General features: G+C 45.2%; 1 protein-coding gene across 4 annotated transcripts in view; it reads right to left on the bottom strand.

Annotated features, from left to right (window-relative positions):
• The window catches only part of VAV3 (vav guanine nucleotide exchange factor 3), a 180,967-nt gene that overhangs the window by 144,961 nt on the left and 23,506 nt on the right, over nucleotides 1-12,500 (bottom strand). For 3 of the 4 annotated variants that reach the window (XM_042874001.1, XM_042874003.1, XM_042874002.1), the window contains exon 1: nucleotides 11,901-12,123. The exons of the other annotated variant lie outside the window; for it this stretch is intronic. In XM_042874001.1, the coding sequence (XP_042729935.1) occupies nucleotides 11,901-12,104 (204 nt within the window). In that variant the 5' untranslated portion in view covers nucleotides 12,105-12,123. Of the gene's footprint in view, nucleotides 1-11,900; nucleotides 12,124-12,500 lie in introns of those variants that run through there. 4 annotated transcript variants of the gene reach the window in all.

Here is a 12,500-nt window from a genome sequence, read left to right as displayed (position 1 = left end):
TTGAAAAGACCACTAAGACCATCTAGTCCAGCCACCAGCCCACCTGCACCTGCTCATCACTCCTTTAAACTATGTCACTCAGTGTGATATCTACTCTTTTCTTGAAAACCTTCAGGGATGGTGACTCTACCATCTCTCTGGGCAGCCAGTTCCAATATCCATCCTCAGCCAAAAGATGGGTAATTTAAATCCCCAAACTGTTTTCTACTCTTTATTTTTCTCTCACCTCCAGCCTGTGAAGAAACAAAATTGTCATGTCTATCAGACACCAAAAAGCAAGTAGAACTCAGTGGAAAAGATAATGAAATGATGGAGATGGGTGCCCAGCCTGAGGGAGCTGCAGCCTGAGTGTGCTGGCAGTTTCTGCCTTGCAAGCAACACAGAAAATCAATCTGGAGAAAAAAAAAAGAGCAGTTAAAAATAACTATCATTCCCATCTGCAAGTGCTCCCACAGGACAGAGGCCCTGCCTATGCATATCACTGCCGCAGTGGCATGCAGCTCCAGAGTTTGGTGGGACAGGCAGAAATCAAGTAAAAAAGTCATGTTACCATCATTTGTGACAATTAATTACTGAAAAGCAGCTTAAATCATCACAATAAAAGATTTCTGATCAAATGCAGCTTAGATGCTTAAAAAGCACAGTTTGCTGCTCCTACAGGTATGGCTCCCACTGGAGCTCCCTGCCCAGCACTTGCACCCACATGGGAAGAAGCATCTGCAGATCGCTCATCCACATAGGAAACTGATTCCAGATCTGTGGAGAGATAAGGCCAACAGGGAGGGAAAACAGCTGAAAGAAGAAAGATCATCAGGAAAGAAGCTAATAAGGAAACAGATGCACCAGAAAGAGAGAAAAATACCAGGGTGGGTGGTAACAAGGCAAATGAAGGAGAAAGTAATGTAGCTCTGGATGTGGGTGGAGAGGGCAGAACAAGCTGCAGAACTGACGTGACTCAAAATGAAGGAGAAGTAGACACAAGAAGAGGGGAAAAAAAAAAAAAAAAAAAAATCTTCTCCCCTAAAGTCCACAGCTGTCAGAGCAACAGCTCTCACTAATCACAGAGCCGTCTGGGTTCCCGGACACAAAAAAATGAAAACAAGCCACCTAAGTCAGTAGGAAAATATGAGAAATAAAGGAAAATGAAGAGAGGCAGTCACTAGCAGAGCTGACGGGAAAATTATATATCCTACAGGATATCACAACATTTCAAAACCTACACTATTTCAAATCAGGATAAAAAGGTATGTTTAAGTTTATTAAACTTTAACACAACTTAACTGAAACACCAAATTCTGAGGTCAAACTCCAACAATATTCAGCATGAAAAACTAAATACCGCATTTCTTTTCCAAATAGTTTAAAGAATAGTTAGTTAAAGAATAGTTTAAATTCCCAAGAATTCCTGCAAAATTTTGAGGTTTAATTTTCTTATGGAACTGCTCCATCACTAATTTGACAAACAAAATTAAATGAAACCACTATTCCTCACTAGAATACTGCATAAAAGAGATGCAATACACAGGAGTCACATTTCAAAAATGAGTAGTTCTGCAAATCTGTCTATGGCCCTGCAAGATGAGCTACAAAATCTGACACATGTTTTTAAGTTTTAGGGAATGATTCTCCAATCCCGTCCTCCTACGACATGGAAATGGCAAAAGAGTTCCAAGATGGAAAGACGAAGTCCATACCAAAGTGCTATGTCACTGTCAATCTCCCACACAGCTGCTAGAGCTGTGTTTGTTTGTTTTCAGTATTTCTTCATTGGTATTTTTAACACTAGACAACAATTGATGTTCCATTTACTATTGCTAAAGCCTTGTGCTCATGGCATAACATGATTAACTATGGGCCTTACAGGCAACAAAAACCTGATTCTTCATAGAAGAATACATAGATAATGCAAATTAACTGGATTCCCCAGTGGTCTACAAACCACTGCTTCACATCAAGCTTTCCAAAACTGAAGAGAGATCTACACCAAATGAGACACGAGAAAAAGCAAGTGGGAAATGAAATCTCAGTAGAATTAAAAAAAAAAAAAAAAAAAAAAAAAAACTTTGAAATAAGCAACTGTCAGTTCAGAAAATTACGTTACGCAACCTGAAATACGGCCTCACTCTATCCAGAGGGTAAATCACTAAAAGAAACTGTAACTTAACTGTTTCCTCATATAGCTCAGTGATGTTGACTGGTACAGGACTTCAGCCTCAAAACAGCACAAGGACATTTTCAAAATATGTGCTTAAACACAAGCTAGGTTTTTAAAGCTTGTGAGAAATTCCTTCCCAGAAACAAGGTAGCAAACAACCAGGGGCCCAAAGGCAGCAGCATGGGACAGCACTGGAAATTCTCAGTCTTCAAGCAGAAGACAGAGCTACAAGCAACAGCAGTGAACATTCCCTGCAATTCTCTATCTTCCACTTGTTTTCCAGAAACAATAAATTGCAAGCTGGAGCTAAATCCCACAGAAATGAGTAGGATGGTAAGTGCTTACTTCGAGTTACAGTTCCCATGGTAGAACTGCATCATGATTGTACCTCTATCCAAAGACAACCAAAACCTGCTGAGTATGTTAGTGCAGTGACAGTGTGGTCTTCCACCTACCTATAAGCAACTCTGCGCTGGAAATCACAGATTCACTCAGTAATCTTCAGGAATTCAGAAAGAAAAATAAGGCCATCTTAACTGATAAGGTACCACTGCTATGTAAAGTAAGAGTTGGAGGGAATGTAAAGTCCATCACTCAAGTATTTAAGTATAATTTATGTACAGAATGCAAACAAAACACAAGGAATTGAGGCTATGAGGATGTCATCGTCATTACTAAATATATTTAGAGCGTGAGCAGTTATTTTTATCATCTAATTTCTTACAATGACAGTGAAGCTTCTTTAACAGTCATTTTTCAAGGACCAAGCTTCTGCTGTAGTTTGACCATAAGTCTTCTATTCACATTGAAGTAATATGAACATTAAAGCCTGTGGTATGAGATATCCTAAGAATAGACTGCACAATAAATCACCTTGTATAACTCAAAGAATAGACAAATTTGATAGCACCAAAGATTATGCAATAAAAATCTTCCTGTCCTGATAAGATTGGCCACTTCAAAATATGCTTTAAATATGCTTTTGGTTTTCCGGAAAATTTGTTATCACAGCAACAATTTTAAAGACATATTTTGTTCATTTCTACAAGGCAACGATATCATGTTTCCTATACAATCGAAAGTACCTTACACGGGATTTTTAGATGGATAAAACTAGTGAAACATAGGCAGTGACATACTAAACCAAATCCCTACTAATCAAATTAAAATGAAATTCTGATTTAATGTAAAGATAATTTGCAGATCCAAAATAATTATTATATATATAACAAGGTAGTCAGATTAATTTTCCCCAATTACGGTAGTCTATACCTGCAGGTCTGCAAGTGTATTAAATACCATGTAAGCAGCATTCATATCAATTGCTACAATGCCTCTATATTACACACTGTGTGACCGAATATACAAAGAATCAAATATCCTATTAGCAGTCCTTCACTGCTTCATGTTACCAAGACATTCACCACTGTCATTTAATACAGGATGAAGGAAAGAGACATTGACTGATACTTATCTGAAGTACATGTTCCCACTTGACAACAGATTGAATTGGAACCAATAATACTCACTGATCCTTGAGGGAACAGCTTTCTCTTAAATATACAAATTCAAAATATCGCTATTAAGATAGCAATTCAGATGCCACTTTATAGATTACACTCAGCAGCTATTTCACAGTGCTTCAAGTCTCAAGCTTGGCTTGGCAAAATAAAGTGAGAGCGAAGAGAAAGCAGCTCCAGATGATGCTGGGTCAACTGGAGAATAGAGAAAAAGATAAATAGCTAATTCACCAAAGCATACATCAACTTAGACTTTTCTTGTGAAATAATTTTTAAAATACTGAAATAACACAGCATAGGGTAGTAGAAAACATTGTTATGAAATATTGTGGAATAATATGGAAGCTCTGTGACACTGTCTTAGAGCAACAAGGAGGAGAAGAAAATAACTGAAGATGTTCAGTGGAGAAAAGAGTTGTCAATTCTTTTTTGTTTGTTTGTTGGAGAACTACAGATACAATCTCAGTACAGGGAGGAGCGAGTTCGAAAACCTGCCACCTTAAACTTCTTGAAGATAGAATTATCAATGATACTAAGCCAATTTTTCTCCTTCTTACAGGGAGATCCCACACAACGCCAGGTACAAACCAGGAGCTCCTGCCCACAACGCTGCTCAGGCTGTGAGCCCGGCTGCCCTGCAGCAAAAGGCTCTCATCCCACCCAGCCTGGCTTGACCACTTGGCACACTGCCCTGTGCCTTTCCAGCAGCACCAAGTGTTCTCCTGCCTGTCCCCCTTTTCATCATGCAAGTCTGGGTCCTGTAAGCCCTTCCCATTCCCAGCTCACTGGTTCCAACTAGCCCACCCAGCAGCAGCCATGCCCACACTCAGCCATGCCATGCCATGCCCTGCCACGTCCCCAGCAGTGCCACATTACTTTGCATCTCACCTTGAGCCCTTCCCTCCTACCCCTCTGCATTTCCTTCCTTACACTTGCAACTTGATCTTTACACCCAGACTTAATCGATTCTTTTGATCTTCACAGGAGATGGAGATAGGATGAGGGTGAGAAATACACAATCCTTTATGTCACCTGCACACAAACAGCACGAAGCCAGCCCCGTGTGCAGTGCCACAGCCTGGGAACAAGCCCCTGGACCTGGCAGACCCAGGGGAGCACCATTATTGTTACAGAATAGCATAGCATAGCCAACACTGCTTTCCTGTATTTATCTTGGTATAAAAGCTCAAATGCTTTTTCCAGCCCTCTCAAAATCTTAAAGCATCTCACTTGCCAATACGCTTATTGATCCATCTCTCAGCTTCTCCTGACCTTTCTTTCCAGTTCGCACTAGTATGAGGAAACAACTGGAAGATGCATCTCCTTTCTGAGAATTCAGACATTCATTCTTTCCTTTGCACAATCTTTTCAGCTGACCAATGCCATAGGTCTGCCATCTCTGTCAAATGAGGATCAGGAAATAGCTTGGCTTCTCCCACATGACACAGTAGCACACCACGCACAGTCACTGAGTTAAACTATCCACAGCAGATGAACACTACAGCCTCTGTGAGAAACCAGCACTAACATTTTTCCTGTCACTGCATTATACAATTTCCAGCACACTAAGGCTTTGTGCAAGAGGTGACATTTTAGGCAGTTCTTGGCAAGATACACTGGCTGCATTTAATAACTATATGATAAACATAGCACATAAATAAACTTTGCAATATAAATATAGCACAACTGCAGTCTTCCCTCCTCAACCAAAAATAATCAACCAGAACCAAAAAGTTCTCAAAACTTTTCAAAAAGCTTTCAAAAGTTACTGTCTCCATCCTAAGAGAGGTGATAAGAGATAAGAGAGCAGAGAGGTGATTGTTCCCCTATATTCAGCACTCGTGAGGCCGCACCTCGAGTACTGTGTCCAGTTTTGGGCCCCTCACTGCAAGAAAGATATTGAGGCCCTGGAACGTGTTCAAAGAAGGGCAACAAAGCTGGTGAGGGGTCTGGAACACAGGCCATATGAGGAGAGGCTGAAGGAGCTGGGAATGTTCAGCCTGGAGAAGAGGAGGCTCAGGGGAGACCTTATTGCTCTCTATAACTTCCTGAAGGGAGGTTGTAGTGAGCTGGGGGTCGGCCTCTTCTCTCGTGTCATTAGTGATAGGACCAGGGGGAATGGTTTCAAGCTACGGCAGGGGAGATTCAGGCTGGACATGAGGAAGTATTACTTTTCAGAAAGGGTGGTCAGGCACTGAAATGGACTGCCCAGGGAGGTGGTGGAATCACCGAGCCTGGGGGTGTTCAAGGAAAGACTGGATGTTGCATTGAGGGACATGGTTTAGTAGGAGCTATTGGGAATAGGTGAATGGTTGGACTGGGTGATCTTTTAGGTCTTTTCCAACCTTAGTGATTCTATGATTCTATGATTCTAAGGTAAGCAGAATTACCTACATACAAAAGCTGAGTCACTTGCTTTTTATCAGCTGCTTTTCTTAGATAAAAATAAGGGTCATATTAAGGTTTTGCTTTGAAGAAATGTTTGTTCAAAATATTTTAAAGAGTCAAACATGTAGAAAATACATATATACGTATCCATAGCATATTTACAGATATATATGGATAAATATGTTGGTTGCACCAAAAGCAATGCCTTCTATAGATTTCCATGGAAACTACAACAGATACAAAGAGCACAATAACACTATGGGATAGAGCAAATCCTCAGCTATAAACACTATTTCTCAACATAGATTGCTGTGCATCTTCACCAGCAGTGAACAAGAGCCTGCATGCTGCACTTGTAACAATCTGCACCAGCAGAAGTGACTCACTTTCACTGTCACCACTGCTGAAATGTACCACCCACCACCTCACTGTGCTCACACCTACAGTTTGGTCTCCATAAACATTCAGCAAGCATTGATGAATGACAGTGGGTGCCATTTTTATGCATGAAGGAATTCAATGTCTGCCCTTCTGCTGCCATCTGTCACGTGGTAACAAAATAGAATGGAATATTGGTAGGAAAGTTCAACCTCCGCTGCCACACCACCAACACTGTCTCTGACACTGTGGGCCAACATAATAAAATAGGAGGTATTACTTTCAGAGCAACTGCTACATATCCTTTATAAATACAACAGTTTTCATTTAGATGAATCACTACAATAAGGTTAAATATGTTAGGTGTGTAGTGGGCTGAAGTACCAACACGTACACGACTTCACAACCCTCATAACCAAGATGTGAAGCAGAGCCACATCTCCTGCTATACCCACATCCTGTGGTTTCCTGGACACCCTCAGCAAGCACAGGGAGCTCCTCCAAGAAAGTTCAGGTACCACCCAAAAACATCACAGGGACAAAGATAACAAACTTCCTCAGACTGCACAGTCACACCAAATAAGAGGAACTCCCAAAAATTAGAGAACATTGGAACTTTAATATAAACAGAGGTCAATTTTGTTTATTTTTATTAGAATAATAGGAAGTTGTTATTTTTAATATTTAATCTATGTCAACATCACCTTTGGTGAACTTCCATGCCAGTATTGCATTAAGTGCAGCTTTCCTGTTTAGCAATCTCTTGTAAGTTAACTAAATGCCTTGCAAAAATCATTTCAAAAGTGGCTTGCAAAGTATTAAAGACAAAAGATGAGCATTAAACAGATGACATCTTCTACAAATCCATTGTAATCCGCTGGTTAAGGTTTTATATTTCTGATGATAAATTATTCAAGTTCTTTTATGATTAAGATTAAACATTAGGATTAGTACTCTCTGTTACGGATCACATCTATTTTCATTATTTCTCCCAACCCATGTTAGCAAAGCAAACAGCTCTAAGGAACGGCTGTCAGAGAGATGCCAATGCTGAAGCAACACCACTCCATCCTTCAGCATCAGCACCACACTTCAGGGGAAGGCTGCCCCACACCAGCATGCCTGCCACATCTCCACAATGCACTGACATAATGCCGCTTCCAGCTCCCTCCCTGGCAGCTGTTTAACCTCCTTCACGTGAGAGAGCACATGCCTGCAGCAAGATTTGCACAACCCCAGAAAAGAAAACACTGCCATCTATCAGGTCTGAATCAGACCCTCATACAATTGGCTTTAAGGTCCAAAAGATGTCCATGAGATCTGTCTATACAATCTCCTTTTCTAATTGCACGTGCAGAGGATGAAAATGACAAGTGATGTTGCTAGCCCTGGAGAGATCAAACAGGGAAATGGGTTTGGAGTGACATGAGAGTTCTAACTCTGGCCGATGCCACTGTTCTTCTCAGTCACAGTAAAAACACCTGGACATGGAAGTCCCTGAGCCCAGCTGTTGCTATTCCCATACAAAGCCCACATGCAGTTTTTCCCACCAGTGACCCAGCACTCAGACAAAAGCAGGCAGTATTCAGCTCCTGGAGGTCAGAAACTGGTTAGCAAAATGCAGCAAGACTGTCCTTGCTGCAGATGAGTTTTGTACTTCCATACCTGAGGCTTGCTCTCCATGTGAGTTTCTGAATCAGCATCTATTCTTTTAAGGACAGACTGCAGTAACCAGGCTCATCGTCGTAAACACAGAGAAATGCTAGCAATAACAGCCAACATTCGAATAGCTTCTAAATCCTATGTTTTGCAATCCAAAACCACTGAGACACTTCTGTTATGCAGGCATCATCTCCAAGAAGGTGAAGGGGCTGAATCCACAGCTTCCAGATGCCTAACACAGACCGCCCACGACAACAGCTGTGACAGAAAATGAGTGGTCAGTGGTAAGACACACAGGTGGCCCCACATTGGGCAGCTCACAGAACAAAACGCACGCATTGCCAGTTGGCTGAGCATGTGCCAGTGTTGCAATGCCAGGCATCAGCCTCAGTTTCTGTTCTTCCCCTACGAGCACAGCCTGGTTCTCCCCCAGCAGCTCAGCAGCACTCTGTCCCACTACATGGAGCCTCTGCGTGCAGCATTAAAGAGGCAGCACCAACTGCAATCCCTCTGCGCTTCTGATGGAGCTTTTAATGGGTTACCAAGAGCTTCTGAGCAGAGCTGATGAGTGTTACAGACATCTGATCCACCACATTCAATCTAAAAAAAAAAAAAAATAAATAAAGATGTAGCTGAAAGGAAGAGACTTGGCTCTGTTATCAGTGAGCCAGCAGCTACTCTAACCTCTGACTGGGGCAGCATCACACACCTTCTCTTTCTTTGACACTGGTGACTTGGTAACTAGACATGAGAACATGGTTCACTGACAAAGGTCTGACAGACGTCAAAAGCAGCACAAGCCAAGGCAAAAACTGTGCAATCTGCCTCCCATGAGGTCCCTTCACCTCCACCCTTCTCTTTCTCTGGTTTTACTGCTCAAAAAGCACAGTAAAAATCCCCTGACTGTTCTCAGATTGAACACTCAGCAGGAAACAACATCAGGTCATGGAGCAGAGGAACTGTAGCTCTGTTTTAGAGGATAACATATAAGGGCCACAGGAGGTTCAAACAGCTCAGCTGAGCAGTACAGACACAGCAGCATTCAAGCAGGCTGCACAACCACAGGCTGCATGCTAATGTCCAACCCGCTCCGGCAGCTCATGCCTCTGAGATCCCTGAGCCACTGCCTCACAAGTACAGGGAGAATCAGCTTGTATTTCTGTGAGGTCCAAGATCCTACAATGTACCAAACACACCAGTATGCTGACACATGCTATCTTGGCAGAACTCACAACTCAGAGCTCAGCAGACTCCAAGTCACTCTCATAAAGTTAGCAGCCTCTGAAACTTCAGCATTAAGTTATGCCTGGCATTCTTCACAACCGTAGGTGCCAACCACAAGCAACTTGCAGAATTTCTATTTATTACATTGTTTAGAACAATTTCTGAAATTTTCACTGAATGATTCTTTCCGTAAGAAACCACCTCCTCTAATCTAAGAGGCTTTTCATCAAACCCCACACAACCTCACTAAGACAGTCCAGCCTTGACCTTGCAGAAAGCAATGGTACCAGAAGGGCTGGCTTAGCAACTACGGGTTTGATCCAGCAGCAGTTCCCCCCATTTTCAGAGTGAAAGCAGCACAGGGCAGAAACACACCACTGGTAAGGGCAGTGTGCAGCACAGTGCAGTGCAGGTGCCCTGAGTGTGCAGCAGGGATGCAGACAGGAGGCTCCTCTTAGTTGGGAAATGGTTCCAGTATGCACACATTGCACGTATTAAGCTCCCGTTCCAAGTGTACATTATAAGTACTCCAAGATCTAAAACTGTATTTCATGGTTTTAAATAAAGAACTGAATATGGATCTTAACGATTCTCAAACAGCCCTAAACAAGGAAGACAGAACATTTTGATACTCAAAGGCACACCACTATGGTTTTTTTCATCATAAATAAAAATAAAGCTGATGATGGTCTTTGCAAGTGGCATTAGACTTCTAACCAAAGTTGATTCTACCAGTTAGCTATCCAAATAATACTGTGTAATATCAGGAGGACACCCTACTGGTTCATTAAAACAAAACTAAATCTATTTCTATCATTTTTATCCACTCTAAGTAGGGCAGGAAACCACTTGCAACAGTTCATATGGAAATTATTTATAGCTTTTCAAGCTCAAGTGAAAATGGGTCAGTTCAGAAGCAATTCATCCATCTATAACAAAGACATGAAGCAGGAATCTGGTACAGCTAAGCAAGGCCTGAGTCTCTCATGGAGCTTGAATGGTACGGACCCAGAAGAACCTCTTAAAATCCATTCCATTTGGAAGCACATCTCCCCATGCTGTTAGAGCATTGCCTCTGCATGCACAACTGAAACAGGCACTGGAGCTCTCAAGCACATGAGAACACCCATCATGCCCTTCCCATCCAACACAGCAACACTGAGACACCCGTCACACCCTTCCAATACAGCACACCATTACACTGGGACAGTCATCTCACCCTTCTAACCCAGCACAACTACACCAGGAGATGCATCACACCCATCAGATCCAACACAGCTACACGAGGACAGTCATCACACCTTTCTGATTCAACACAGCAACACCAGGAGAGTCATCCCAGCCTTCCAGTGCAACACAAGTACACTCAGACATCCATCACGCATTTCCAATCCAACATAGCTACACTAGGACAGCCACCAAGTCCTTTCAATCCAACACATATACACCAGGACACCCCTCACACCCTTCTAACCCAACGCAGCTACAGCAGGGCAGTCATCTCACCTTCTAATACAACACAGCAGTGTGGGGGTTTCCACTCTGACCCACCGAAGTAGGGCCTGGTACTTTTTCTCTCCCTATGGCGCACACAGAGAACGCGTTGGCAATAAAACAGTTGCCAGAAAAGGAAATTAAAAAGTAACAATGTAGTAGGCCGTGTGAGTAAATACGGACGAAGAACAATCCCTACAGAAGTATCTTTCACCTCAGCTTTTCTGCTGTGTACAGCAGCTCTCATTTTGATACGTTTCACAACGATATGAAACTGTGCAAGGCGTCCCTTTCCCAACGCAATGGAACCCACGAGAGCCTCGAGGCTCGGCTTCCTTCCCGACACCCGCCGCATCCCCGGCGGGGCGGAGACGTGCAGGGGGCGGCAGGAGAGCCGGAGCCCCGTCACCGCTACAGCCTCACCTCGGCGCGGGGCTGCCTTTGTGAGGCGGCAACAAAACAGAGAAGCCCTGACAAAAAAAAAAATAAAGCATCTAAAACCGGATGAATTTCGAACTATGTCATTATGTAACCAAAACATCAGCTGGAAGAGCCGACCACGAGGCGTCGGACTCCCGCGGTGCAGCGGTCTCCCGGTCGCTCTGCGGGGCGGCGGGGACAGAAGAGGAGCGCCGGAAGCACGAACCCGGCCCCCGATCCCTGCGGGCCGCCCCCCGCCCGCCCCGAACACCGCGGGCGCCCACGGCCTCCCGCCCCCTCGCACACCTGGGCAAATCCCGAAGAACGACACAACGAGGGGCTATTGACGCGACGAACCGCCCGTGGCGATCACCGGCGCGCGGCGAGCACAGAAGCGCAAAGCTGCGCTCGCTCCTCGCCGCCGCGCTGAGGCGAACTTCCCCTCAGCACCGCACCGCACCGCCCGAGCGGGGCCGCCCCGAAACCCTCCCAGCTCAGCCCCGGCTCCCTCGCTCCGAGCGGGGCCCAGCAGCGGGCAGGGAGCGGCGGCGGCGCTGCCGGGCGGCGCCGGGAGCCTCGCACAAAGAACGCGGGGGCACCGCGACCGCGGACACGAGCGGGGAAGTGAGCGCGGGATGGGGACGGCCCCGCGGCCTCACCTGGGACATCTGCGGGCGCAAGTTGATCTCCTTGAGGTTGATGGAGTGGCTGCGCAGGTTGTTGAGCAGCTGGCACAGCAGCACGCCGTCGCGCAGCGTCTGCGCCAGGTCAAAGACCTGGGCCGTGTCCCAGGTGACCCGATGGTTGGGCGGTAGCACCTTGCAGCTGATCAGCCACTGCCCGCACTGCTTCCACGGCTCCATCGCCGCCACGCTGCGGCCGCGGCGGCCCCCGCTGTGCCCTCCGCCGCCGCGGCCGGCTCGGCCCGCTTGGCGCAGCCCCGCCCCGGCCCGCCCCGTCAGGCGGGGCCCCACCGCCCCCTCGCGGGAGCTCAGGTGCGTCCGCGCGCGGTTCCGTGCCGGGTCCGGCTGTGTGCAGCCCCCGGGAGCGCGCCGGGTAGAGCAGCCGCGAGGCGCGGGGGGCGGCAGGTGCCGCTCAGCAGCTCCAGCAGCGTTGCTTTACCAAGCTCTGCCGCGCGCTGCCTTGTGCCCGTTTCTATTTTGTACCTACCTTACATCATATTTAAAACAAAATAGCGCGACGAGCACTCGTGTAACTCCATTAAAGTTAATAAAAATGACTTAAACCACCATACTTTC

The sequence above is a fragment of the Lagopus leucura genome, unplaced genomic scaffold, assembly GCF_019238085.1.
Source record: "Lagopus leucura isolate 7727_CA_CO unplaced genomic scaffold, USGS_WTPT01 Super-Scaffold_100009, whole genome shotgun sequence".
Lineage (NCBI taxonomy): Eukaryota > Metazoa > Chordata > Aves > Galliformes > Phasianidae > Lagopus > Lagopus leucura.
The sequence above is the reverse complement of the archived record's forward strand: the minus strand, read 5'-3'. Positions and strand labels throughout refer to the sequence as shown.